The following is a 27,766-nucleotide window of genomic DNA, read 5'->3' as shown; positions in this document are numbered from 1 at the left end:
TTTCATCTTCTTCTTTTCCTAAACACAAACATTAATGGCTGATATCGTCAAGTTTAATTCTGAAGACCAGCCTGCGCTGGAAATGAAAGAGGCTCCTCATGAAGAGAAGGAGAGACAGCAAGAAAACCAGCAGGAGATCGAGCACATTCAAAAAAAGGCGCATGTGCAAGAGACGGAATCCCAAGTATTGCAGGAGGAGAAGGAGAAGGCACCTGGCAATGTACTGGACGCATCAGGACATGTGCATACAGAACCTCAAAAAGATGCATCTGAAGCGCATCAGCATGAAGGTGGTAATGTGTTGCCTGAACAGTCGAATCCACATGCGCATGTTTGGTCCAATGATCCCAATGAGCCATTTGCCGGCCAATGGGCACCTTCCATGACCAAGGAGCCTGATACTTACGACACGAAAGAAGAGCAACCAACTGCCAATGCTGCAGACCATAGCAAACAGAGACGCCATCACAGACTGGGCAGCCAGTCTTCTGATCTGGACCGTATGTTTGAATCCACCATGACAGATTTTAAAAACATCTTTGACACAAGCGACGAAAGCTTTCCTCAGCAGAAGGATCACCACAAGCTACACAACCCTACTCCATTGCACCCAATTCAGCCTGATGAATTGATCTGGAATTTGCAGATCAAGGCCATTAAATATATCCTGGTTGCGTCTCTTGTGTGCTATCTGGTCGGCCGCTTAAGATTTGGTTACATTATGGGCATCATCATCATCTCCTTGTGTGCATGGGCTTATTGGAATCTCGGAAGAACGAGTTCTGCAGGACTGGAATGGCAACTTGAAAAGCAAGAAAACATGAAGACTGTAGGTGTTTAGGGCATGCATTGGATAGCACTGTACTAATGCTACTTGTGTATAGTTGTACACTTCTGAAGGCGAGTCTGTCGAGTGGCTGAATTACATGCTAGAAAAGATTTGGCGCAGTGTGGATCCAGACATGTTTGCTGTCGTGGAGGATCTGCTGGAAGACACATTGCAAAGCGTCTCGCCTAGCTTTATCGTACGTCTTGTAATAATAGTTCATCCACGCGCATGACATTACTAACTTGCTTTGTGTAGCAAAATGTAAAAGTTTCTGATTTCGATATTGGTGTTCAAGCACCTCGTATTCAGATGTAAATCATACATACGTCATTGTATAAATACATGATCCAAGAGCCTTAATGCTAACCATTTTTATATAATGCAGGATTCGTGTGTTCCCGCCATTGCCTGGCCAACCTGAAGAGAGTATTGTAAGTTGTGCATACATTATCCAGTTCAGTAGGCTTATACAGTTGTGCCTAGTTTGGTGAAGCTGCCTTTAGCTTCCATGCTCATCCTGTGGCCTCGCTTGTCACCAACCGTAGTCCTAAAGCAACACCTCCTGGTTTAGCTATTCGATTCCAGACTGCTCTGAAGGCACCATTTGAAGTCAAGGCAGAGCTCACTGCAGTATCCGGAAAGATCAGATTCAAGATTCTAACCTGTCCTGATTTACCATTCATTTCGAAAGCAACCATTGCCTTTACCAGTGTCCCTAAAATCGAGACTGGCGTTATGCCATTATCAAAACATCTGAACATCATGAACGTAAGTCGTTGTTTTGCAAGTATGAATGCATGTATTAAGTGTTGCCCTTTATAGCTTCCTACCATCAAGACGTTGGTCAATGAAGGTGTTAAACTTGGCTTTGCTGACTTGGTGGATCCAAAGAGTATGACGATTGATGTTAAGGCTCTGGTGGGCGCCTTTGCTCAAGATACCAATGCCATTGGTGTGGTCAAGGTAGAGGTCAGAGAAGCTTCAAGAGACGCTTCGATCCAATTGCAAGACATGGAAGACTCTTATGCCACGCTGTCTCTCAGCACACAGCCAAAGAAGAGCTCGTCCAGCACGCGTGTCTTGACCAATGATAAGAACCCCAGATGGAACGAGAATCTTTATGTACTAGTCTATAAAGGTAATGCTAGGTGGATGATTAAATGCAGATCTCTTAAATCTTAACCTTTTTGCTGCAGATGACATTGTATCCGAAACTAAGGTGGACGTAAAAGTCTGGGACGCTGATAAAGTCAAATTTGACGACATGTGGGGCTCTGTGTCCATGTCTGTCAAAGACATTGTGCAAGGCAAACTGGATAAGTTGGGCAACGTTTCTAGTTACTGCATGGAGGAGCGTGTTGTGTTTGATGGCTGGACCCCTATAGACGGCAAAGAAGAAAGAAAATCCAAGGTCAAGCTCAACATGAAGATGAGCTTCCATCCCAAGTATCCCACTCCCAACATGGAAATCTTCTCAGGTGATGCTATGGCTAAAAAGAAAAAGTCAGAAGAAGCTCAAAAGAAGGACGAAAATGAAAAGAGTGCTGTACTGGACGCCCCTGTGGATGCCGCTCATACAAATGGCATCCTCTCGGTTCAAATTCACCAAGCTGTCGACTTGGAAATCGGCGATCCAGAAGTACTGCCAACCGACGACGAGTTCAAGCATCCTTACAGTCCCAACAAGGTGGTGAGTCCTTATGCCATTCTCTACATCAATGACAACAAGGTGTACCAAACTCGCACCAAGCTGAGAAACCCTAGTCCTGTAAGTGCATATCTTCTTTGTACCATTATTTTCCATTCACACTATATAGCACTGGAATGCAATCACTGAGCATTTCATCAGAAACTATGAAGACGCCTCTATTCGTATCTCTGTCAAGACGGCCATGGACATTGAGCGTGATCCTGTTCTGGGCACCAAGTCATTGCATCTGAAAGACTTGTTTATAGACCAAGAAGACAAGTTCAAAGAAGTGCAGCAATGGATTCCTCTTACAAATGGTATCGGCTTTGGCAAAATCTTGTTGTCCGTCAAGTACAAGCCTGTGAAGATGACACTCCCCCGTGAATTGCAAGGAGCTGGTAAGTCTGCTTTTGCGTTTATCTCCATCATCCCCTAATATCGCTGATTTATTGCTAGATGTTGGCACTCTGATTGTCGAAAGAATCAGCTTCACCAATCTCAAAGAACCTTTCAACGACAATAACATCAATTCCACCAAGGCTACATTGGCTCTCAATGTCGACCCTGTTATCATTAAGCGTCTCAAGGCCAAGAACATTTCTAAACCTCAGCCTGATGGCGAACAGGAGAATGACGAAACCAAGACAATCGAACGTGTGGGTCCTTATGGCTGGTACAATCAGCATTTGTATTTCCCTATTATGATGCGTTATCGCACTGCACTTTATGTCCATATCACACAAGGCTCCATTTCGACCACCAAGTCTACAGGCCGTTTCTGGTTGAAGGAGATGGTAGACGACCAATGGCAAGACATTGTTGTGGGCCTCCATCCCCATCTCAACGAAAAGACCAAGGAGGCGAATCGCAATGAGGATTCCTGGCCTAAAGAAGGAGAATTCGGCCAAGTGACCATCCGTATGAAGCTGATCCCAGGCTTCTCTCCTGTGCACACCCATTTGAGAACATTCAACAAGGACTTTGTTGGCGCAGATCCCTTCTACAATGACGCACTCAAATTTAAGGCTCAAAAGTGGATCAAGGAGCAGAATGACAAGAAGAAGGAGAAGGGAGAGGACGATGATGACACTGACGAAGTGCCCTTTGATTACGACATGCAAGCTGCCGTGCAAGCTGAGAAGAGTCGCCAAATTGAAACTGAAGAAGCTGACAGAAACGAGCGCAGAAGCTCGAGCTTGTCCTCTGAATACGGCGAAGATGAGGATGAGGACGATACTGACATGGATGACACTGAATTCCAGGCAGACATGATTGACCAGCGAAAGAAGAAAAACATCAGCAAGCACCGTGTGGTTCGCAAAGTAGCATGGAGCCTTGATAAAGTCAAGAATAAGGTTGATGTATTAAGAGAAGGCTTCAATTCAGAGGCCAGGGCCAGTAGATCTGTCGCAAAAGAAGTTTAAACTTTAGCATTATTACTCTTTCTTACGTATTTTGAAACAATTTATGTGCTACCTGAGGCTACCTCTCACCAAATCATGTTCTGACTGATAATAATTTCTCCACATTTACTACGATATCTTCCGTTTCGATCCAAATCACTCAATTGTCAATAAAATAGTAATGCAAAATGTATACTCTAAAGCTCAAAAGAGAAAACAGTGTAGTTTTGGAGGTGCGCTACCATGATGACACACACACACACACACCCTCCAGATGGACAAATCCTGGTAGTGATGAATCACCATCAACTGGAGAAATATGGCGTAATTGACTGAGTTGCAAGTTCTAGTCAATGAATTGGAGAGATGGAAAAACTAGGTTTGAAAACATCAGCTTATATTAAGCTGTCTCTGTGTCCATTCATCATCATCTTCTTCTTTTTCTTTCATCTCATCTTACCAAAATGTTGTCTGTACGTACCCGCCTCTCTTCTGTCATCTCAAAACGTACATTCGCCACTGTTGCTTCCGAAGCCAAGAAGCCTGTTGATCAAAAGTTCAAGGTTGTCGTTGTCGGTGGCGGACCTGGTGGTCTTTCAGGTAGAGTTTCTATTGTTCTCCATGTTTTGATAGCATGCTAAATTGCAGAAACACCGACTAGTTTCATCCACCATCTCCAAGTTGCTTGGTAAGAATCAAGTGGCCGTCATTGAGCCTGCCAATCATCACTATGTAAGTATTTCAACATGTCAGAAAGTACAGATGTCAGACATCTCACGCATGTGATATCAGTATCAACCTTTGTGGACTTATGTTGGCGGTGGACTCAAGAACTTTAGCGAATCTGTCAAGCCCATGGGCGATGTGATGCCCAATGACGCTGAATGGATTCAAGACAAAGTAACTGAATTCGACCCCGAGAACAACACTGTCAAACTCGCTGATGGACAAACTGTTGGATACGATTATTTAGTTGTTGCAGCTGGTATTCAGATTAATTGGGATGGTGTCAAGGGTTTGAAGGAGGCTCTTGGCAAGGATGGTGTGACATCCAACTACGATGCCGACAGTGTTCAAAAGACGTACAAGTTCATTCAAGAGTTCAAGGGCGGTAATGCCTTGTTCACTTTCCCCAACACCCCTCTCAAATGTCCCGGTGCTCCTACCAAAATCACTTTCTTGGCAGAAGAGGCATTCCGTCTCAGCGGTGTCCGTGACAAGACCAATGTCATTTACAACACGTCTGCTGGTAAGATCTTTGGTGTTGATCATTACGGTCGTGTCCTTCAACAGTTAGCCAACGAGCGCAACATCAATGTCAACTTCCAGCACGAATTGATCGAAATCAACGCCGATAATCATCAAGCTACCTTCAGAAACAACGCCAACCAAGAGCTCAAGAGCTTCGAATACGATTTCATCCATGTTGCTCCTCCTCAAGGCCCTCCCAAGTTCATCAAGGAGTCTAGATTAGCTGACGCTGCTGGTTTCGTTGATGTCAACAAGGACACTCTTCGTCACAACAAGTACAAGAACGTCTTTGCCTTGGGTGATTGTTCCAACCTTCCTACTTCCAAAACTGCTGCTGCCATCACTGGTGAATCAGGTGTCTTGAAGAAGAATCTGATTGCTGATATCCAAGGAAAGAAGATTGAGCAAGCTGTCTATGACGGTTATACCTCTTGCCCCTTGATTGTTGGTCGTGATCAATTGATTTTGGCAGAATTCTCTGGTTACACTGGTAAGCCTTTGGAGACCTTCCCTGTCGATCAACGCAAGATCAGTAAAGTTTCGCAGTATTTGAACAAGGAAGTCATTCCTTCCATCTACTGGAACTTTTTGTTAAAAGGTACTTGGACTGGCCCTTCTACCGTCCGTAGCATCTTTGATCCCGTTCGCCCCAAGCGCGATGAATAATCGATCCGCAAAAAAAAAAAAAGCCATACCCATACTTCTTTCTTTTTCTAAAACCCTTAAGTCAATCCTTTTATATTGTGAAAATGCTACAAGAAAACACACACACACACACACACAACTGACATCCTCTATATTTATTATCTTTTAATTTTCAAATAAAACCTATTGTTTATGTTTCAATCTATCAATTCGACTCTCTGTCATCTATCCTATACTGATACACACTGCAATGTCAGTCTATAACTTGCCATTATCATGTGAACCCCCTTTATAAACGGTCGGCACCAATGGTTCTAAGTCTTCTAGGATGCCCCACATCTATATCAATGAGAATTGCTCGTATACGAGCAGGCAGTGCGCTTGCATTGCCTCTTATCACTCTGAATTGAGCAAATTACAGCGTCATCGGAACGCATTTAAGCCATGCTTTCTCGCGCTGGAAGCCATTTTGGATCGTCGGAATAACGCCAAATAACGTCTTTCATCTGCAAGTAACTGTCTGGCACCTTTGCTCAACTTTTTAGGCCAAAAAAAAAAACATGGCCAAAAATCGACGAAAAGCCATGAGGGGTACCTCAAGGTTTTCATCGAAAATCAAACGATCGCGTTTTTCACCCCACAACTGAACACTTCTACTATGGCATATATTAGCTCAAATCGATTGTATCAATCCACAGCAACCTCTAAAACTGTGTTTTTGAGACCTTGATATGCAAAATCTCTACATTTTTGCCAAAATAGCAATTTCATATTTTATGAATTTGCTCAATAAGTTTGTTCAAAACACCTCTTATTTTTAGCACCATTGGATGCGCGTTAAAAAGTACTCCAAGAAAGCTTAAGGAAGTATGAAGTGGTTATCACAGTTTATATAGTCGAATCTGCCAGAAGAGATTAAACAGGTCGGTTTTGATTAGAATTTGACCAATCTGGACAGAAAGGCAATTTGCGGAATTTGAATTTATTTTGGCTGGCAAAACCACTTCTATACACTTCCTGAAGACAATGGGTGCTGTTGGAAGCTCATGAATAAAAGATTGCGAATCAAAAGCTACTAATAGTTGGCCTGCTTACCTTAACTTTTGTTTCCAGGCACTATCATGTCCTATAAAATTAATCGTTGCAAATTGCTTTTCCAAAGGCAGATCCGAATGCCAGATGTCCGTTGACATCAAATGGCAGTATTTAAAGCCCATCTTTTAAAGCCTGAAGAGATCAAACTGCATAGTATCTAGTACGAAAACAACTATCAGGGAAACTAGCTTGATGCCGATCCCATTCAATGAGCATAATGATTTGATGAAATTAGTTGAGATTCCATCAAGAAAATGTGTCATTTCATCCAGATCAGACACATTTTAAAGAGATTCTCGATGTTGGACTCGGATCATACATGCAGACCATACTCAAGTGAATTAGAAAATGTTGAAAAGGAATGTACAAAACGGCCCAAGGGATCCAACCCTATTTTAAGTGGGAAAAGTGGACCACTCGAAAAGGAGATGTTTTCAAGTGAATCATCTTTTTTCCATAACCCGCCAATTTTAAGTATAAATGTGACCATGGCGAGAGAGAGAGAGATAGAGAGAGAGAGGGATTTCCACAGTCTGTCTAGCTTATCTCTTGTGTTGGTGATGGACTGCTCCAGCTACATTTGATGCTGATGGCAAATGCATGTATCTCATGCATATTTGATCTGTTCTGAAATCACTCTTTTTGACAAATCTCTCCCATTTTGTTCCTTACACCAAGACTGATACATTCAGTCATCTATCGACTGGATGAATCACCTTCTCAAGATGAAAAATATAGAGTACTCACCCCCGCACTACCTATAATAATCATACGGGGTTCAAATACGCAGAAGAAGGTGATGTGGTGAAGCACCTCTAATGGAAAGAAATAAATAATTTCAATGACTCGGTGGAATAGAAAAAAAAACTAGATTTTCTTTTCTATTTCAAAATAAATCTCGTTTCTGAATTTCCAATCTCTTTTTCCTTTTACTTCTCCATCTCTTCTCAATCTTTAGATTAACGTATACAATGGCTCTTAGACTCTTGACTTCTCGCGTTATTGCCCGTGCTTCTTATATGCCTGTTGTTCGCAAGTCCGCCACTATGGCTGCCTTCCGTGGTTATGCCAGTAAGTTGTTGTAAAATATGGGGTTGTGAAGTCTTAATTGATGGCTCTTCTCTGACTATTCAGCCAAGAAATATACCTCTGATCATGAATGGATCTCTGTTGACAATGGTGTTGGTACCTTTGGTATCACTGACTTTGCTCAAAAGGCTTTGGGCGATGTTGTCTTTGTTGAAACTCCCGCTGTTGGTGATGTTGTCGAAAAGGAGGGTAAGTTTGTCTTGAGAGAGAATGTCCCTTGCGTATCATTCCGCTAAACTTTGGTATGGCATATCAACTAGAGCAAGTTGGTGCTATTGAATCCGTCAAGGCTGCTAGTGATATCTACTCTCCTGTCTCTGGTGAGATTGTCAATGTCAACGAAGCTTTGTCTGACGAGCCTTCTTTGATCAACTCCAGCCCTGAGGAAGATGGTAAGCATATCGTGATTTCAAATAACGTGTGAATTTGCACTAAACATTTCTGATAGGTTGGTTGGCCAAGATCAAGATCAGCAATGAATCTGAACTTGACGGTTTGATGGATGAGAGTGCTTACCAAGCTCACTGTGATGCTGCTGAAGACCATTAGATATTGTAAAAAAAAAAAAAATGACTCTCAAGTTTCTTTCTGTTGTAATTTAATAAATATATATTTTTCTGATAAATGCCTATTGTATTTTGATGGCTAGACGTTAGCATGAGCATTGAAACACTATACAGCTCTTTATTTCGGTATTGCTCAACGTTTGCATTACTCGGTGTGCTTTGAAAGCAGACATCCACTGTTTGTCCCTGCGTGTTTGATGTAGCAATCATAGCTGCTAGCTTTAGATGTACCGAGCTCCTTGATTATGATATTCCAATGTTTAGCTTTGGTTTTGTTGCCAGAAGACAAGGCTTCAACAGTAGCGACATGAATCTTTGCTACAAGCAGTTTCTGCGTGCCTTGGCTGGAGTAATTCTGTGCAAAAAAAAAAAAAGCTGTTGATGCCCAACAAAAGACATCTGATTATATTGGCTGTAGTTGATTTGCCTGGAGAAGATGAAAGAGCATCAAGCGTCATATTGTCATCACTATTGCCGCTTGAATATATCAAAACTCTATCACTATTAAGCAATGTTTCTAACACAGGAACAAGATTTTATTGCTTGCAGAGGAGAATGAAGGCCTTCCTATAACGCCAGTGCTTGTGTTAACAACACTTGAATCAAGCAAATGAACGAGCCTCAAACACAATTGCTGGGTTCTTAAATGTGTAGATGTGGGCAAAGGATTATATTCTAGCTTTTTTTTTTTTTTTTTCTTTTCTTTCATTTCTCTTCTTCTTCTTCAGCAGGTGCATCATTTTATGCCTTCATGAAGCACTCTTTAGAGACGAAAGCTTCTCAGGCTGACCATATACCACTGGCACATTATTTGCGCACAATTATTCTACTCAAATCCTCCAGCCAGCAAACTCAAAAACTATACGCTGAAGCATATTCCAATGCGCTCCATGCTGTCAAACTAGATACCTCAGCTAAATACACAGAAGCTAAGCAAGCTTACCAAAAAGTGATAGACGTAAGCCATTCATACATCTAGCCAGGTACAAGTACTGATAGCGTTGTATAGAATTTTGCAGAGTTGCTCAAAGGTAATCAAAGAGTTTGAAAATTCGTGGCTAGACATCAAATTTAAGAAACCATCACGATATTAGATAAAAACAATGGCATGGATCAAAACAAAATGATACAAAAATTGAACGAGTACAAGCATAGAATAGAGCAGTTAGAGAGATACATGGAGACGACCAGAGCTGCTTCGACATCGCTGTACATTAACGAGAATTCACCATATCAGCAACGCCGCGACTCGACTGATTCCGAGATAGTTAGAACAGAAGAAGACGACTATAATGATAGAGCAAAGGTGAGTCCTATAGTAGGCATTTATAAAACCCAATACTTATATCTGGCATCTTTCAGTTTTCGTTTGATCAGGGCGAATTAAATGAAAGCCAAGGCAACACAGACCATGCACTCGAATATTATTCGGATGCAGCTGAGCTCTTTCTCAAAGCATTCAAGCTGTACGAAAACGATTCAGAAGAGAAACTGAAGGCTCGAGAGAATTTCACCAGGGCATTGGACAGAGCAGAGATGCTAAAGAGAAGCATCAACTTGCTCAGTGTCGACAAATTATCGCCACCGTTGCGTACTCGGTCGTCATCGTCCGCATCAGAACGCCCAGCTCTCTACAGTATGCACCATCGCTCTTCATCCATATCCTCCATCTTGTCTATCGAACCACACTGTCCCACAGACGACATCATCACTCAGAAACTATCCTCTTCAGAAATCGAAGTCCTGAAATATACCTCCAATGTCAATGACAAAATGTTTTTGCCCTGGATTGACGAGACAGACTTGAAAGAGCAATTCTCGTATGCAAAAAAATATCTGGACCCAGAAGGGTCTCTTCGACTGTCAGAGAAGCAAAGGGAGAAATTTGGCGGTTGGAAGAGGCCTGCTGATATTATGAAATACCCAAAATTGATTTGTTTGATATCAAGGTACGCATGTTAATTGGGCTTTGCTAGTTTGGTTTCTGGCATATAACGTACGGGCTTTCTCTTACAGCACAAGTATTATCCAAGACATTGTAACGGATTGTTCGTTTGTGGCATCCTTATGTGTAGCTGCTGCCTACGAGCAAAAGTTCAAAAAGCAATTGATCACCTCTTGTATATACCCACAAAACAAGCAAGGCCAGCCGTGCTATAACCCTAATGGAAAATATGTCATCAAACTTGTATATAATGGCATTGCTCGAAAAGTTGTAGTGGATGATATGCTGCCAGTATCGAGAGAAGGGACGTTGATGTGCACGTTCTCAACAAACAAGGGCGAATTATGGGCGAGCATCATTGAGAAGGCCTACATGAAGCTGATGGGAGGCTATGACTTCCCTGGATCGTAAGTAAATCATTGCATCATTTGAAAGGAGAATAACGTGCTTAACACTGTATTGTAGAAATTCAGGCATCGATTTGCAGTGAGTATAGTCCAAAAGAGTATGTGGATCTAGCTAGCTAATGAAAGTTGATAGTTGTTTGACAGGTTGGATTCCAGAGCACATCTTTATTTATGAGTAAGCTTTCAGGATTGACGGATATTTACAACCTGCCATTGACACCATACCCCTTTATTCTAGTAAAAACTTTGTGGCGGATAATGTGTGGGATCGTATTCTGGATGGTATCAAATACGGCGATGTGTTGGTGACAATCGCTACAGGTGAGATGACAGAGGAGGAAGCCATCAGCTTGGGTTTGGTGCCAACGCACGCTTATGCCGTGATTGATATCAAAATGGTGATGGGAAAACGACTGCTTCAAGTGAAAAACCCATGGAGCCACAAAAGATGGCGTGGACCGTACAGCCATTTGGATACCAATGTGTGGACAACAGAGCTCAAAGAATCGTTGAATTTCGATCCTGGTGCAGCCGAGAAGAACGACGATGGTATTTTCTGGATTGATTTCGAGTCTGTATGCTCCAACTTTACGTCGATTCATCTCAACTGGAACCCAGAGCTCTTTACACATCGCTGGGTGTTGCATTCAGTATGGCCAGAACATGTGGGGCCAAAGAAGGATGTGTACAGTCTGGGCTATAACCCACAATTCAGTTTGCGAGTCAATGTACCAGACAAGAAGCCTGCAGCAGTGTGGTTATTGCTATCCAAGCATATTATAGTGACTGAGGAAAACACAGACTACATTACTTTGCACGTCTACAATAATACCAATGGAGAGAGAATCTACTATCCAGGCACGCCATTCAAAGAAGGCACCTATGTCAATAGTCCGCACATTCTCGTTCGATTCAACGCACCACCTGGGATCAGCGACTATACCATTGTTGTCTCTCAGCATGAGAAGGAGCGCTCGCTTTACTTTTCACTGAGAGCTTATTCACTGGCACCGTTCAAGTTGAATGAAGTGCCTATGCGATATTCCATCGAGCAAAAGGTATGATTAGACGGCATGTATTCCAAAATGTGTAAACTTATGCTATATTGGATAGATGCATAGCCAGTGGACAGAGCAAACTGCAGGCGGTAATGCTTGCAATTCGACTTATTTGAATAATCCACAATGGAAGATCACCATCCCAAATACAGGGTCTGTTCCTGTCGGCCTTTTATTGCAGTTGGAAGCACAAAAGGACTTTGCTGTCCATCTATTACTGGTGGAAGGTGGTAAACGAGCATCAAGTGTATCCGTGCGTGACATATTGGCAGAATCTGGTCCCTACAGGCATGGATTTTGCTACTGTGAATTGCCAAATATCAAGCGTAAGTAGTCTTTGGTATGAAAATTGATACGGCATCTCATGTGTGTCTCTAGCTGGTGATTACACTGTTGTTGCCTCCACATTTGAAGCTGAATTACTGGGCAAATTCATTCTCACTGTAGCAAGTACGATCAATGTTCAGGTGGAAGCTATTCCAGCTGAGGGAGCTGTAAGTGTTGCAATTAGATTGCCTCTAAGAAAATACGCCATTTATACTGTGTATATAGGGTATGTTCAAGAAGGTTCTTCATGGTGAGTGGATCATTGGATACAGTGCAATGGGATGTCCTAGTTTTGGAAACTATGGCAAGAATCCGCGCTATCTTTTAGAGATACGAGAGCTCACTACAGTCAAGTAAATATCTCAACATACGTATGCATCGCTGAGAGTTCGATACTAACAAGATGTATTATCTAGAGTGAGGCTTCAAGCCAAAAACGACTCTGATTCTGTGCCATCCATGAATGTGACAATATACGAAAAGCATCCAACAGAGCTTTTCGGTAGAGAACTGGCTACTTCTGGGCCGTATACCAATGTGATTCAAGGTGTTGCCACTGGTGATGTTGTATTGAGTCAAAATGAAATGGGTAAACACAGCATCTCTGTCGGTATCATGAATGTAATATACTAACGCAAGCTTGACGACTAGGCTATATTATTGTACTGGCCACACACGACAAGGATGTTACAGCAGAATTTACTGCCATTATATATAGTGATCGTCCTGTAAATGTAAAAAATGATAGATGATAAAGCATTGATATTCTTCTCGTTCCCCTCTTTATTTCTTCAATTCATTACTAATTCTTCTACTCTGGATTGAACTTAAAGCGCGTTGACCAGCAAAGAAGGTGATGACAGTTAATCCACTCAAATAAGTCAAAGTTTGAAACAAGTTGAGTTGAGTCCAATAAAGGTAAAAGAGGTATTCGACAGCGAGTAATGATGTGACAAAGGCAGCGATGGATACTGCACGAACTGTTGGACCTGAGACGAGCTCTGAAATCACTTTGGCTGGTGTGATGCCAAGTTGGAGCCACTATCATAATACAGCTGAATAAAAACATGGCCTACAACCCTATTTCATTCATGATACTTACACCTCCAAGAAGAACGAGCCAAGGAGACAAGGTAATAAGTGTGAATAACTTGGAGAAACTGGCAGGAGGCATCTTTTCAGCTGCTCTAAAGACGTGGTGGATTTCAGGTTGTAATTCAAAGACATCCTCCTCTCCAGCAGCACTGACTAATGCTGTAAATGCAGTGGCCAGCACAAGACCTGTAATATACTTCATAGTACGTGACATTATTATACAAAGAGAAAGAGATGGATTCCAATTAAAATTTGCAATGTGTGGGTGGTTTTGGTGAAACGCGGTTGTTCAATACCTTCATTTGGCCTATCATCATCAGGCCAGCTTGATTTACTACTGCTCTGAGGGTATCTACCACTCTGATGAAATGCCATCTCTCGTGCCATGATTCTCAGTGAATGCCACGGTAATAAAAGAATGGTAAATTCCCATGTTTATTGAATGGCGAATGAATTATTATATGAAAGTCTATGTACAAAAGAGGAATAAAAGCAAAGATTAGAATGGCAAAGGAGAGGGGTGATGGAATAAATGTAGGCTTATTGGCATGCAGTGATGTAGCGCTTGGCTTTTTGGAATTGTCTGCAAAGCACAAATTTCTTGGTAGAGTCTTGCTCTGCTGCTGTTGATGATGGGAGGGTGTTTGTTGTACAGTAGTTAGCTGCAAATTCACAAAGATATCTGCAAATTCTGGTTTGAACCCACATAAGGGGACAGAAAGGGTTTACTGTGCTTGATTGTGTGGTTTGTGCCTTCCTGTCACTTGGTTGAATGGCCAGCTTTTCGTTTCTTGATTGCATCAATGTCAAAGGCTCCAAGAGATCCCACACAGCCTTGGCCTCTTTGTCGGTCATCATGGTAGAACCGTTGAAGGGATCCTTCTCATTGAATCCAAGATGTGTAGGAGGCAAAGGATTCAATTTAGCAGTAGCCAGTATTTCATCAGTGCTCATGGTCATTGTATGAGCCAGAACGATCGACATCAAAGCAGGAGCGAGGAGAGGATATTGTTGAATCAGATTAGCGGAAGGAGTAGTGATCATGGCAGTGGACGTCTCTTTTTCAAGGACATGATTAATGTTCCAGTTAGGCACAACAGCGTGGGACAAGTAAGTATCTCTGTTTTGATGGTCTTCGGCAGGAAGTACGAAATCCCAGTTGTCAGGAAAGTCGGTGAAGAGATTAGGTGGAGAGGAGAGCGTGGAGTCGGATGAAGAGGAGGAGGATGTGTTGGAGAGATTCAAGGTAGAGTTGAGGAGATTTGTGGAGTCAAACAGATAAGGAGATGTGTTTGTCGTGGCTACTGACATGGTGGTGGGCTGTGCTGGCGTGGTAGTAGCAGTAGGCAAATTGATGCCACCGAGCATTAATTCTACACGCAGCTTGTCGTTCTCCTTTTGCAATGTTTCCATCTTTTGCTTGGCCCACTTCAATTCCAATTTGAGTTGGCTGTTCTCCGCTTTTTGTTGATTAAGCTCATCTTCCAAGGTGCCGATGTATTCTATAACAAGTAATCATGGATTCGTCAGCTAATTTCCTTTTAAGGTTTGTAGCCATATTCTTTGCAAAATTTACCCTTTCGTCTATTTCTGAAGTTGCGAGCAGAGATCTTGTTTCTCAATTGTCTGCGTTCTTTGGATGTCATCGCCTTCAATTGAGATTCTGGGATATGATCATGGATGGGTCTAAAATCTAAGCGGCCTGTAGATGTAGCAGGAGGTCCATTTGAGCTCTTGGGTTTTCTAGTAGTGCTACTAGAAGTGGGCTTCTCTTTCATGGCAAGGTCTTCATTTGTCGATGAATCTTCATCCGTGTGGTGAGATACGGAATGAGTTTGAGTCATGGCTGCTTGATGAGCCTCTTCCCCGAGCAGAAATTGAAACAAATCAGCATCAGATAAGTTGACAATCTCTTGAGTTTGCTGTTGTTGTTGCTGTTGATTGATGCTGCATTCATTGTTATTCTGCTTGTTTGCTGAGGTATCTTCCAAAGCCCAAGTAAAAGTATTATTTATGAAATTGTTATCCATTTTATTATACAAAAGAGATAGATGCCAAAAGAAAAGAGAGGTGGGATTTCTTTTTATAGTTTCCTTTTCAATCGAAAACCAACCGAGTCGTGACGAGCTTAGCGTTATGATGTTACACTTACAACAGTTGTATTCCGCCAAGATCGAAGATGCATCATGCCGTAAATTTGTACAAGGACACTTATCAAATGTTACGGATACAGCAGTTACTAGTGGCAACAGCTTCATAAAGGCCAGTAAAATCATTTGATATAGTAGGTGTAAAAGTTCGTTTATACATGGATTTTGCAGCCAAGAAATTCACAAACATTGGCTCAGGAGGGAAACAAAACGCCTCAATGTTGTATTAAATGCTTGGTCCTTGCTTATTATTTACTTGTTGATCGAAGAGGGCAATTGTGTCATGACTTTTATTCGTTGGATACCCAAACCTGAACAACCAAGCTATTGCTTCGTCTCTGGAACAATCTTTAGGCATCCTGGTATCATCATTTGCACGATCTGATTGTGTGAACCATCCTATATTTTGAACTTCGTCTCCAAGTGCATCAAAATTTCAGCGACAACAAAGTTTGGTATATTCACTCGCTCTTTTCTTGATATTGATACTACCGTTATAGTTCTTTTATAGAAAATTGGGCTAAATTCTCTTCTCGATTCACATCTCTCTCAAATTGTTCGTTCGTGAGACGTTTGAAGTAATGTTCGTTTTCATGTATCTTAATCTTATGAATTCAACTGGTACATATTGCTATCTGTCAAAGAAATGCATAGAGGCTATTTCTACTTGGAGCTGACAACGAATCTCAAAAGTAGTTCAGAGATAGTTCATATAGTAACTATGGGCGATGCAACTAGTGATACCGTTATAAAATGTCGAGCCTCTCAAGGTACTATTTATTTATTTATTTTGACTATCCAACTATTTAATTAATATATAAATATGAGGCATCTAACTTTCTTATTGGAGTAATATGTCTAAATTATGATAATGATGATTTTGAGATACATTATATTATTGTTCATATGATCAACAAATGTATATTATCTGCCAAGTAAAGCTCTGTAAGCAATAGCACAATATATATCGGAGTTTTAAATATACGTTTCTCAAACATCCAAAATCGACTTGATTTGATACAAAAAAAATTTAATTTTATCGTTTTTAGCAAATTCTACTATAGAAACTACAATTTCCGTACCCTATTCTCTAATACATGTAGAGACAACTTTTGACGTTGCATCCAATGGTGCTAATCACAATAAACTTTTTGATCAAGAAAATTGAGCAATCATCCAAAATATATACTAGTGTTTTCTGCCCAAATTCTGAGATTTCATATAAAAAGGTCTTACAAAGGAGGTTTCACATGTTGCCCTGAATCGCTAGAATTCATTTGATCTTATATGTGCTATAGCAAAAGTCTTCATTTTTGGGGTCAAAAACGCAATGAACTAATTTTTAATGTTTCGGTAAAGGGATACCTCGTTCTTTTTGGGTGATTTTTAGCGATGATTTTTTGGTCCCAAAAATTTTGAAGAAATGTACCAGCAAGCAGCTGCTAGTCGAGAGGAATTGCCTGGTGTTACTCTCACAGTCCAAATCAGCTTCTAATTCGAGCAATTGCCCATCTAATGCATCCAATTTTGGCTGTGTTTTGGCATTCTATCGATCAATAAGAGGCAACACAAGTATATTATCTACTTTTATATGAGTTGTTTCCATGGATACATACCTGGAGCAGCTTAGCATAGTCACATTCACAATCACAGGTGAAGTTATCGAGATTTAGTGCTGCTTTTGATAGCTGATATCACGGTGCGATTACATTTCTGTGCGCTTTAAGTTCGGAATTTCCCATATGAATGATAGTGAAGAACACATTATACCATATTGACTATGACCCAGGATAAGCATTGTAAGAAGAACAACTGGTCAAAAGCTAAGCCTGTCAAAGTTTCTAATATGTAGACATCATACTGACTGTTTCTTGGATTCTTCTTTGTTAACTGACCAACAGTGCTACTAGCATAATGATGCTCTTTCTTAAATGTGTTTTTACATTAGATCAGTGGAAGAAGGTCTTCTCAGTTCCTGACGTCCGCATAATATCATTTCAAGCAAGTATGAGGACAACAATCAGTTACGAAATAGTAAAGCACTGATTGGAATATCAAATAAATCTTCCAGCTGATATAGCTCGTTTGTTGGACTTGGGATGGCTAGTCTGATAAAAGTTCAAATCCAAGGCAGCTCAAACACGCGAATGATTGTACATGAAACCAAGTTGAGCCAGTACCTTTATATGCACCTCGTTATGCACCATAATTTCGCTGATGTCCTGTCGTCTTTCCTGTTTATTTCTGGCATGTGTCACAAACACATCTGCCTCGACTTGTGTTTTGAAGATCCAAAGGGCATGAAAGAGCATTTGATGCCCATGGCAGAGAGGAATGGTATGGGGTCTCTTTGATTTGTGACATTACATAGAAAGTGATTTAGTTATACTCTGTTGTCTTTTTTTTTTTTAGTTTATAGCAAAGATGCGTTTGATCTTGATGAAATCAAGTTAAAGACTATGAATAGCAGCCTTCTCTGTAGTAGATTTACCCTTGACAAATCAAATTCAAAGACCATATTGCAAAGAAAGTGAATCAACTGCCTTTTTTTTTTAATGTTTGCTACCCCTTGAAGCATGAATACTAAAATCAAACATGTACATATTTCCAATATCTCCTGGAAACTAGAGGCTAAATAATGATGTTTCATGTACCTCTGAACTTGAAATGTATGTAACAGACATCATGAATAGTGTAAAGAAGGGGCAAGATAGGTTTGCTTGATGTGAAAAGAGTTAGCCTGTTGTATCCATCCAAGACATCACAATGAATGTGTTCTTTTCTCATCAAAAACCTCAGGTACCAAAGCATTTCAGTACTATTTTAATGGTCTTACATAGTATATTCATTGTGTAACTGAAAACAAAAACTTGCAATAATACGTCTAGTGTCGTATTAAAAGTAAATTTTCCTCGTTCTTGCAAATATGAATCCACATTGAGCTGGGAACTAAGATTTCATATTGAACATCAGATTTCATTTTAGAGTTTTATTTGGTATTAATAGTCTTTCCTATGGAGGGAAGGTAGGTAATCATCAAGCTATGATTTTATTCAAAGATATATAATAAGGAAAGAGAGGTATGGGATATATAGAATAAGATATAAATGAGAAGAAAGAGGTTATATTCAAGTGCATGATATCTGAGCAGTTTCCCAGAAAACTTGCATTTGCTTCAGCTTCTTTGTTGATTCTAAATCCAAATCATCCAAACCCCACATAATCTCTTTGACTCTTTCGGCTGCTTCACCTTTCTCTAGTACGATGGGATCCTCGTCATCCTTCTCTTCCAAGAATTTGTTGATCCTTCGCATGTCTTTTCTAACTTCGTGCACGGTTTTTGCAATAGATCGAAGTCGAGAGTTCAACTCTTGCACCTGTCGTTTATTCACATACATGATCTCTTTCAACTCTTCAAGCGATTCGGTTGCTGCACTGGTTTCAATAGTTAGATTTCTGATAGCTGGTAAAGGATTCTCATAGGAGTAGTTGCTGTCGTTGAGAGTTGTTTTGATCGATGCCAACAATGCCTCCAATTCTTTCAGTGCTTCGATCGACATCCAGCTTGTTTCTTTTCGGAGTGCACCATCCAGATTGCGCAGATAGCTTGTTTGTCTTTCACGGTCGCGAGATTTGCGTTCAACGAGGTTGATAACAGACTGAATAACGTATTCAAAGGGTGGAGCAAAGGTCACGAGGTCTTGGAGTGTTTCATCAACAGCTAATGTCTTCAATAAGCGCTTGTGAAGGGTTTTTGTTTCCCAAACTGCTGTATTTAAATCCTCTAATTGTCTTTTCAGTACCTCGAATGGATCATCATCTTCAGGATCGTTGATGGAGGACCATGAAGAGGAGAAGGAAGATCGTCTACTGCGAAGACCGGTAGAAGCAGACCATTGGAGTGGTGATAAAAGAGGGCTAGTGACTTCACAAGATAGAGACCGTCTGTCCATTGCCATGGAGGCTAATTTAGATGATGTTTCTGTTGAGTTCATAATGCTGTTGCTTGTCAATGTAGTTGTGGCTGCGTCTGTAGGCGCTGCATCCAAGGTATCATCCAGCAAGGGATCATTTGTAGCAGACTGGAGTTCAGCGGCCAGAGAAGAGCCTAATGGCACTTCGTTCAAATACCCTTTACCGAGAAGTTCGTCTTCAAGAGATTGTCCACCTCCCAAGTAGGTTTCATCTTCATACAATGATGTTTCTGTCATCATCTTGGCTCTGTTATCTTATCAGGTTTTTATTCTGGATCTAGGAAATCTATCAAGAGAAATGTCTGTCTACCACGACACAAATGGAAAGAGGGTTATAAATAAGTAAAAAAGAGGGGGGGGAGGAGAGAGAAAGGAAAAGAGAAAGAAAAAGAGAGAGAAATAAGAATTATTTTGTACACAAATAAAAAGCGCTGAGAAGCAATATATCAAGAGCAACCTGTGACTTTACCATGATTGTCTACTACTCATAGTTGTGTTCTCCAGTCTGTAGGCTCGAAGCTCTTTGGTATAGTCCTGCATTCGTTTGCCCCAATCCTTCAATCTGACAACCTAATGCTCAAAAAGTCTTAGTTTCACTGCTTGTTTTCATGCCAGTTTTAAAGAGCATCTTTACCACCGCTGTCGTATTATCATCACTTTGTAATTGATCTGCTGCATCTACTAATTTCTTTGCTGACATGCCAGGATCCTTATGCTGCTTCACCTAAAAAATACAATGTATTTGCATGTAAATTTTCCTCCTTTTTTCTACCAGCTTCTCGCGTGCTTACAAAATCAACTATTTCTTGATCAGACATGACTGAGGTAATACCATCCGTTACTAGCACCTATGCAATCAGTGGGCTATCAGCAAGCAATCCAGTCTATTTCCACCTGAATACTACTTACAATAAATGCCGCTGGGTTACTGACTCTAATCTTGTGTCTGACAATATCGGGCTCTGCTGATATTCCATATCGTTTCAGCTTGGCATCACCAAATGCACGACTCGTCGCCAGCATGCCCATCCAACGGTCATCTCCAAAAGAGTCTGTTGTCACAAATCCATACTTGTTCAACCGAGTTGATTCGATAGGGTTCCCTGGATGATGATCGCCAGTTGTCAATTGCACTGCTTCGCCAGTAGCCGAATCACATAATAAAATTCGAGTATCTCCAACATGGCCAATAATGATGTCATATTCATCACTCTCCCAGAAAGATCTTTTATCAATAGGTTCAAAGATAGCAATACTTCCTGTCGATCCTTCATTGTCCTCATGCGCATCGTCGAATCCGCCCCGTAGTTGCTTCAAGCAGGAAGTATCCGCACTCAAAAAGGCAAGTGTCAGTCGCTGCTCTACTGTCAAATCATTCACATCGACACCTGGTTTGGGATTGCCCTGATCATCTACGAAATCTCGAATAAGGCCTGGGATGGGGAATCTTTTGAAATATCCCCTGTAAGATCGCAGATACGCCAGTGTGCTGTGAAAGTCATCCAGACTGATGTTCTCAATGCGTTCATGCAAATGCTTGCTTAACCTAGAGCGTCTTTCGTTTTGAGTTTGTTCAGTATGGTTCTATCCATCCTTGTTTGACTTACCATTCTGATACCACAGATCCGCCATGTCTATCATGATAGATATAATTCAGCTTTATGCTGTTCTCTCCATTGATACACAGCACAAATATAATTACCCATCAAAGATGCCAAAGTAGGCACGATTGGCGTCCTTGTTCATTTCCAACAAGCTTTTACTTGAAGGCAGCTCTAACGATACAACGCTGTAATTATCCTCGTTGGATGTTCTTGTTCCTCGTGTTGTACATGTACCAACAAGCTGATTTGTTTTATCCAGGTTGATTCTCAATAAACTATCTACCATCCCATTGTGAGTACGATGCCATCTGCTGATATCGCACGTCCTATTTACCGTGCACGCCTTTTGTGAGGTAGTAGTTCTTGTAGTTTAGCTGTCTTGTTATTGAGAGTTGTCTTTTTGTGCACACGTTATGGCCTAGACGTATCCATCCCATTTTGTAGTCTCGTATTTCACTTGTGTGTGAAAGAAAGGGAAAAAAGAGCCCCCGCATTCTCCCTGAATTCAAACATGATTTCATTTGAAAGAGAGCTAGGAAAAAAATGGGTTTTCCAAAACTTTAAATGTGGGCAACAGCATGTAGTTTCATCATTGCTGCATGGCTACGAGGCCCATGCAAGCATTGGTTGTTGGCATGAATAAAGACTCATTGCAGTTAGGCTTCCTGGTCGCGTCTTTTTAATCGTGGAAAAAATCAAAGAGGCTCACTGTGATGCTATCCAGTAATTACAAAACGTGAAGATGGGGCATTGACACGTTTGTATAAACGTGTTTAATGCTGTGAAATAGAATGAATAACTTTGACAGCCTACATGTACATCAAAAAACTCGAGTCGTTTTAGGATGTACAGAATACAGCCTCTTGTCAGGCTGGCTCTCTGCAAGCAATCTAGTTTTACACTTCTCGCGTAGATCAATGCGCGCAGCTAAAAGTAGTGGCTTCCAATCTCTTCAGTGCCTGCAAGATACGGCAGATCGATTTCATAAAACCTGTTAAATGCACTCTACTCAGCATAGCGTTATTTCAGAGTTTGCGCTTGATGAACATCCAGTGACTGATATGCAAACATGATCGATATGTATATTTAGCTCAAAGCCCCAATGTTTTGTACGATTCAATCGTTGCTATTGTGGCACGGACATTGCTCATGAGTAAAATGAACGGGCACATATAAAAGAGCGATAGATAGACTGAAGGAGGACAAGATGCAACCTCCAAAGCCCTTACTGTTGGCTTTAAATGACAACTTGGTTTTCATTAACGGCATTACTGTTTGCTCTAATAATAGATCTGCTTTCGATATAAAAGAAGCAAAAGTTGAGGTACTCACATCAGCCTCCCGAATTTGTGGTATGAAAAATAACGCACATGGCTGAAGGCTTGTAGATCTATTCCTGATTTGAGTATATTTCGCAAACCAAGTGTTTATCGTTGCATGATTTGTAAAACATCGAGCACTTGATGAGTCTCGCTTCCATGCGCAAGTTCATTGCAACGCACCTAGGCGATTGTAAGCGCCATTAATAAGCAGGCTTTTGCTTCTTTAATCTATCTTGGGACCATATATTCTATCACGGATTTGGAGAGTAGGATAATGCAAGGGAAGGCTTATAAAGTAGAAAAAAAAAGAATGAAGCATCACACAAGTAGAGGCACATTGTACAAAATGGTGCTTTCGATTTAGAGAGTTTGAATCAAACATGTACGCTATCTGATACACATATAAACATTCATATAATCGTTATGTAATATTTTGTTTGAGCTAAATTTAGTGATCGAGCAGTTTGGTCTTGAAATTGTATCATTGAAGATAGTCTCAATTTGCAATTAACAGATTTGTTAACCCTTGGATAAATTAGATGTAAATAGGTGCCAGGATTCTTTATTAATATCTATTTAAAAGGAACCCAAAATTTAAGAAACTTATGTGATAATATATATATATATATATATATATATATAATGTAACGATTGTGCAAAAGAAGATGACAGGTGGATTTTAAAAAAGTATACAGTGTATCGTTTTCATTTAAGCAGTGGAAGCATCTAAATGGCATGTTAGGACAGAATTTTCTTGTGTTGTAACATTCAACTTACAGCCAATAACGCCACAGGCCGAGCGTTCACCAGAATTACCAGTGGTGTTGGACAAAGGAGAGTTTCCTAAGCCAAGATCATCTTCGCCAGAATGAAGGACTATACCACGACTATGCATTCAAATGTGAGCAACAGAGTTGATGTGGGGTCTGTCATATATCTTACCCAAGAACAGAGAAAGGACCGCTTAAATGAATTGTGTCAATGGTGAGGTTGAGAGTGGCAGTACCATCAGCATTAGCAATGATGTTGCCAAAATCACCAGCATGTCTTTGCTCGCCTTCAGGACCACCATGAGTGTGGTTAAAGGGATTGTAGTGGGGTCCGAGAGAGATACATCCTAAAGCATCATCGATCAGCTTTTTTGCTGATAGAATGAAATAAGATGTATGCACTTACCATTGGAGAGATCGCCAAATTGGTGTACATGGATACCATGCTTGCCTTCAGTTAAACCAGTGAGATTGGCAAAGATTTGAGTGGCACTTGAGGGATCAGCTTGATGGAAGCTCACAGTACCAGAGACGGTGGTATTAGGACCAGAAAGAAATGCAATGGCACTCATGGCTTCGTGTGCTGGTATTTCAGGAGTGGGCTTGCAGTGAGCAGGAGAGAAGGCAGAGGCGATGAGAGCAGCAGTAATGGCAACAACAGAGAATTTCATTTTGATAGTGGGAAAGTTGGTTTATGAAAGAAAAAGCACAAACGCAAATGTATTTATACTTGTTTGTCATTTACAGATTTAGATAGGTCTGTCTTTTTTTTTTTTTTTTTTTTCCTTCTCTCCCCCAAACAAACTGGTGATACAACAGTGATATGACAGCAGTAGATCATCCGCTTGCCCCCCAGCCATGATGCAAGGTAAAATGATGACCCTTTTGCCATCAACACATCTACCAGATTAACCTTAGTTCTATTAGATCTGATAATGAAAAACTGCAATTCATGTGGAGTTTCATTAACAGGGTTTTAGACTGAAAAATGCATCTGATAAAGATATTGTCAACTTTAATTTGTAAGTGGGGGGAATCTCTAGAAACATGATACATGAATTGATGAAAATAACTCGGCTATTTTTAAACAGGATCACACCAGTTGTTCACTGGTAGACAAGAAAGATATTTACAATTGGGACAAATCTAAGATTAGAAATAAGGGCAGAGTGTTAGTAAATGTGCCAAAAATGGTCAAAATAGTCAAAGGGTATGTGCAACTTACTTTGCTTGGATCCTCGGCTGAGTAAAACTCTCGAATAGAAACTGCAAATAGCACCACCAAGATAGCCAAAGCCACACATCTTACAATCCATGTGAATACAATCACTTTTTTCGAAGCCATGGGTCGCATAGGACAAATCATCATTCCCATGAAAATACCAACTGCAAATCCACCTAATCGTCGCATGTAAAGTGAGTCGTATATCCCTATAGCCCGGTCCATGGACTTACCAATGTGAGCAAAGTTATCTAGACCCGGTAGCAAACCTAAAACGAGTGAAATGATGGTGGAGATCAATAGACTCATCAAGTCCCTGACCGGGTGGGGTAGGACTTTCCAATTGACCAGCACATCAATAAACATGTAGCCAATCAGCCCAAACAGTGCACCCGAGCAACCTGTTGAGGCAGTTAAATTCTGTGATAACATGGCAGATAGCACAAAACCATAAATTCCAGCGGCGGCATACAACACTACATAACGAACGGTACCCAATGCTCGTTCTAAATCGACTCCCAATCTCAAATGAGTAAGCATGTTGAGCAAAAAGTGGACCACACCTGCATGCATGACGACGGGCAACGCTAATCTAAACGCTTGATCGGCAACTCCACTCTTGAATCCGCCAAATCCACACAGCTCTTCAATGGAGCAAGTATCTGTAGGATTTCTGTAGCAATCACTGATACTTGTTGATGCAGGTAAGCTTGGAACTGGACGAATACAGGGTGTAAAACGAGCACCTGTATTGACGAGTACCTGTTTAGAGAAATCAGCAAAGGGCGATATATCTTTGCATTGTGCAATATACCAACCTGGAAGCTGGGCCCAATCATGGGATTGAAGGGATTCGTTTCAATTACATCGCCTGTCAAATTATGCATACGCACAAATTCGTAAATCAGCATTGCCGTCATACCTAACGCTGAAATGTAACTGAAGTAAGGTGTTTGCACTGGACCGATGAAGAAGCGGATCAAGGGATGTCTATCATATCCATAAGGGAGGGATTCTTGGACTTGGATCAATGGATAGGCTTGATTCATGGGAGGTACTGGACCGCCGTAATACTGTCCTTGTGGTGGTGGAGGACCGTTGTAATAAGGTTGACCGTAGGGTGGCTGGCCTAGCGGAGGAGGCCCATTGTAATAGGGCTGCTGTCCTGGCGGTGGGGAGTAGTATCTTTCGTTCTCTGGCATAGGTGTTCCTGCGGGTGACGGATCATTTGAATTTAGCTTTTGGAATCCTACAGAGCGACGCTGGTGAAGTTCGAGTGATTCCCAAGCACTGCTGGTATTGTTGTTGGCGTTGTGATTTGGAATTGGAGGAGGTGAATTCGACATGATCAATTATATGTGTGTAACCGTTTTCTCTATCTAAAATGTCGTTAGCAATCAATCTCACTGCGAAAGTTATATGTTGACCAGAGGATAATATACTGTTTGATGACGAATAATACTTTGAGCTATTGAAAGTAGAGGTATAGATATCAAGAAGAAAAGGAGAACTCATTTTGCCAATCTATTTTTAACGTAACTCAGTTCATCCATCTGTGTGTGCCCTGTTTCTTGATACGCTGTGGAGTCACGCTGCCAAGAGTCAAATGTGTATTTGACGTATCACGGCTATTTGATTTCCTGGTTTTCTAAATATCGCAATATTCTGCAAACTACAACTTGCCATTGGCATGTAGTCTGCTTTCATTCAAGATGGTGTTCAGTGCAACAATCAATCAGTAATTGCTCCAATCACTTTTACCAATGCTTTGTTTCAACTTGCTTGCTCCTTAAATTACATAGCTCAGATGATTAGGCTCCGTTAGTTCTATATCTAGTAACCTCAATTTGCTTGATCATGTATGTTGATTGCTATTACTTGATTTGCAAAAAAGTGGTGTGCCTATATAATACTTGATTGTACAAATCAAACCAAGTATTTTGACTGTTCGCGTGATCGGATTAGATCAAGCACATTGTATCTGAGAAATATAATACTGAATACGTGGCAAATGCTGTGCTGAATCAACATGACCAACAACGGATCAGGCTGCATGTATTTCATTTTGATTAACGGAAAGATCAGAGATTTTGTTGTCAGTGATTGGATTGTGATTTGTGTGCTACTGGCATTTCTTAGATTCTCTAGAGACGCTTTCATCGTTCTGACGTCTTACACAGCGAATAGGCATGTGCCGATTCTCGGCCAAAGTTTGCAAAGTTGGCACCCTTGCTCAACGTAACATTTGAAAGAAAAGCTTCTGATCTGCAGATGTTTGCTCCGAAGTTCAGTGTTTATTTATATTGAGCAATCGCCGTACAGACTAGCTGGTTATGAGGGTTTAAAGTTGTCAAGCTACTTCGTGTTACTCTGGAAGAAGAAGTGTTCACGGGCTCCTGTGCACTTGTGTCTTGGGTCCTGGCATCAGATCAATCAGTGATATCCAATCATGGTAGTACTTTTTTTTTCTTCTTTATTTTCATGGTGATATAATGAATGTGCGAGGTATATTAGGCTGAGGAGGACAGCTTGAATTTCTATCTTGTAACTATGGTTACTTTACTTCCATAAGAGCTATGTATCGTATGTTCGGAAGGCGCTCTATTGTCAGTGTCAGTCAAATTTTTGCCGTTATCGTATTCAATATTTTCCTCTACATTGTATTGTTCTGATGACATGACATTGTTCCCGGACTTTCGTGTTGATAAGTTGATTGAAGTGTTGGGTAACTTTGAAGACAAGTAGTCAATGACAATCTTCGGTGGAGGCCAGGTGTACAGCAGATTTTGGACGAAACGAAGCGCGTAGTCTATTGCCAGGAGTGTACTAAAGTAGCTCCAGGAGTTCATGATAAAAAACCAGACGTAGAGGACACCGTATATGCAATACCACAAGTTTTGAATAAAAAAGAACCAAACCTAAAGCATATAAATGTTAGGCTAGATGTATTCAATGACAGGACTTCATATACCAACCCCTAATGCCGTAGTTCTTGAGTGGCCTTCGTTTAATCTCTTTTCCCTCCAATACAGCAAAGGCATAAATGTGTATGTAAACACACATGAACCAGCAATGATGGCGCAAATCACACCAGCGATGAATGCACCTTTGAGTGGATACTCTTCCATACCACTTGAATTAATTGCTAAAATGATAATCTCGGCGATTAACAGAGTACTTGTACATGCCGAGAAGGCGATGCCAGACAGCACCATAGGATGTCTCCAATTAGCTTCACCCATTCGCAAACGATATCCAACATCCAGCACCATAAAAAAGTGAGCGATGCACATTATAAATGTTGACACCAAATAGACTAATGAG

General features: G+C 40.9%; 11 protein-coding genes across 11 annotated transcripts; 4 read left to right on the top strand and 7 right to left on the bottom strand.

Moving 5' to 3' along the window:
* Positions 1-34: 34 nt before the first annotated feature.
* LEU2 (3-isopropylmalate dehydrogenase) lies at positions 35-3,943 on the top strand (the record flags this gene model as incomplete). Its single annotated transcript, XM_064829831.1, has 9 exons — positions 35-829; positions 885-1,025; positions 1,085-1,140; positions 1,215-1,260; positions 1,313-1,597; positions 1,652-1,967; positions 2,026-2,597; positions 2,647-2,917; positions 2,976-3,943. The coding sequence occupies 9 exons, from the start codon at positions 35-37 to the stop codon at positions 3,941-3,943; spliced, it is 3,450 nt and encodes a 1,149-aa protein (XP_064682333.1).
* A 443-nt stretch (positions 3,944-4,386) lies between these two features.
* ILV5_1 (Bifunctional acetohydroxyacid reductoisomerase) lies at positions 4,387-5,839 on the top strand (the record flags this gene model as incomplete). Its single annotated transcript, XM_064829830.1, has 3 exons — positions 4,387-4,522; positions 4,584-4,654; positions 4,715-5,839. 3 exons carry the CDS (start codon positions 4,387-4,389, stop codon positions 5,837-5,839), a joined length of 1,332 nt encoding a protein of 443 aa, XP_064682332.1.
* Positions 5,840-7,884: 2,045 nt separating this feature from the next.
* ILV2 (Acetolactate synthase, mitochondrial) lies at positions 7,885-8,551 on the top strand (the record flags this gene model as incomplete). Its single annotated transcript, XM_064829829.1, has 4 exons — positions 7,885-7,984; positions 8,048-8,191; positions 8,263-8,394; positions 8,451-8,551. 4 exons carry the CDS (start codon positions 7,885-7,887, stop codon positions 8,549-8,551), a joined length of 477 nt encoding a protein of 158 aa, XP_064682331.1.
* Positions 8,552-9,319: 768 nt separating this feature from the next.
* Positions 9,320-12,938, top strand: FAP7 (factor activating pos9; the record flags this gene model as incomplete). The annotated part of the gene is made up of 12 exons (XM_064829828.1): positions 9,320-9,526; positions 9,578-9,599; positions 9,663-9,874; positions 9,931-10,517; positions 10,585-10,920; positions 10,979-10,999; positions 11,054-11,095; positions 11,159-11,978; positions 12,034-12,304; positions 12,357-12,472; positions 12,531-12,658; positions 12,722-12,938. 12 exons carry the CDS (start codon positions 9,320-9,322, stop codon positions 12,936-12,938), a joined length of 2,979 nt encoding a protein of 992 aa, XP_064682330.1.
* Positions 12,939-13,088: 150 nt separating this feature from the next.
* vps26_1 (Vacuolar protein sorting-associated protein 26) lies at positions 13,089-13,614 on the bottom strand (the record flags this gene model as incomplete). Its single annotated transcript, XM_064829827.1, has 2 exons — positions 13,089-13,346; positions 13,408-13,614. 2 exons carry the CDS (start codon positions 13,612-13,614, stop codon positions 13,089-13,091), a joined length of 465 nt encoding a protein of 154 aa, XP_064682329.1.
* Positions 13,615-13,940: 326 nt separating this feature from the next.
* Positions 13,941-15,430, bottom strand: ATC70_010614 (uncharacterized protein; the record flags this gene model as incomplete). Its single annotated transcript, XM_064829826.1, has 2 exons — positions 13,941-14,902; positions 14,977-15,430. The coding sequence occupies 2 exons, from the start codon at positions 15,428-15,430 to the stop codon at positions 13,941-13,943; spliced, it is 1,416 nt and encodes a 471-aa protein (XP_064682328.1).
* A 3,248-nt stretch (positions 15,431-18,678) lies between these two features.
* ATC70_010613 (uncharacterized protein) lies at positions 18,679-19,764 on the bottom strand (the record flags this gene model as incomplete). The annotated part of the gene is made up of 1 exon (XM_064829825.1): positions 18,679-19,764. One exon carries the CDS (start codon positions 19,762-19,764, stop codon positions 18,679-18,681), a length of 1,086 nt encoding a protein of 361 aa, XP_064682327.1.
* A 225-nt stretch (positions 19,765-19,989) lies between these two features.
* sge1_3 (Global transcription regulator sge1) lies at positions 19,990-21,565 on the bottom strand (the record flags this gene model as incomplete). The annotated part of the gene is made up of 7 exons (XM_064829824.1): positions 19,990-20,094; positions 20,159-20,248; positions 20,316-20,372; positions 20,434-21,070; positions 21,132-21,158; positions 21,227-21,407; positions 21,463-21,565. The coding sequence occupies 7 exons, from the start codon at positions 21,563-21,565 to the stop codon at positions 19,990-19,992; spliced, it is 1,200 nt and encodes a 399-aa protein (XP_064682326.1).
* A 1,594-nt stretch (positions 21,566-23,159) lies between these two features.
* ATC70_010611 (14-3-3-like protein) lies at positions 23,160-23,891 on the bottom strand (the record flags this gene model as incomplete). The annotated part of the gene is made up of 4 exons (XM_064829823.1): positions 23,160-23,176; positions 23,228-23,337; positions 23,393-23,567; positions 23,627-23,891. The coding sequence occupies 4 exons, from the start codon at positions 23,889-23,891 to the stop codon at positions 23,160-23,162; spliced, it is 567 nt and encodes a 188-aa protein (XP_064682325.1).
* A 412-nt stretch (positions 23,892-24,303) lies between these two features.
* On the bottom strand, positions 24,304-25,788 carry RPS16_2 (40S ribosomal protein S16; the record flags this gene model as incomplete). Its single annotated transcript, XM_064829822.1, has 4 exons — positions 24,304-24,366; positions 24,446-24,618; positions 24,676-25,204; positions 25,261-25,788. 4 exons carry the CDS (start codon positions 25,786-25,788, stop codon positions 24,304-24,306), a joined length of 1,293 nt encoding a protein of 430 aa, XP_064682324.1.
* Positions 25,789-26,979: 1,191 nt separating this feature from the next.
* OPT8_1 (OPT superfamily protein) lies at positions 26,980-27,735 on the bottom strand (the record flags this gene model as incomplete). The annotated part of the gene is made up of 2 exons (XM_064829821.1): positions 26,980-27,360; positions 27,418-27,735. The coding sequence occupies 2 exons, from the start codon at positions 27,733-27,735 to the stop codon at positions 26,980-26,982; spliced, it is 699 nt and encodes a 232-aa protein (XP_064682323.1).
* Between the last annotated feature and the right edge of the window lie 31 nt (positions 27,736-27,766).

The sequence above is a fragment of the Mucor velutinosus genome (assembly GCF_035048745.1).
Source record: "Mucor velutinosus strain NIH1002 chromosome Unknown tig00001564, whole genome shotgun sequence".
Classification (NCBI taxonomy): domain Eukaryota; kingdom Fungi; phylum Mucoromycota; class Mucoromycetes; order Mucorales; family Mucoraceae; genus Mucor; species Mucor velutinosus.
Note: the sequence above shows the minus strand (reverse complement) of the source record. Positions and strands in the feature narration are given on the sequence as shown.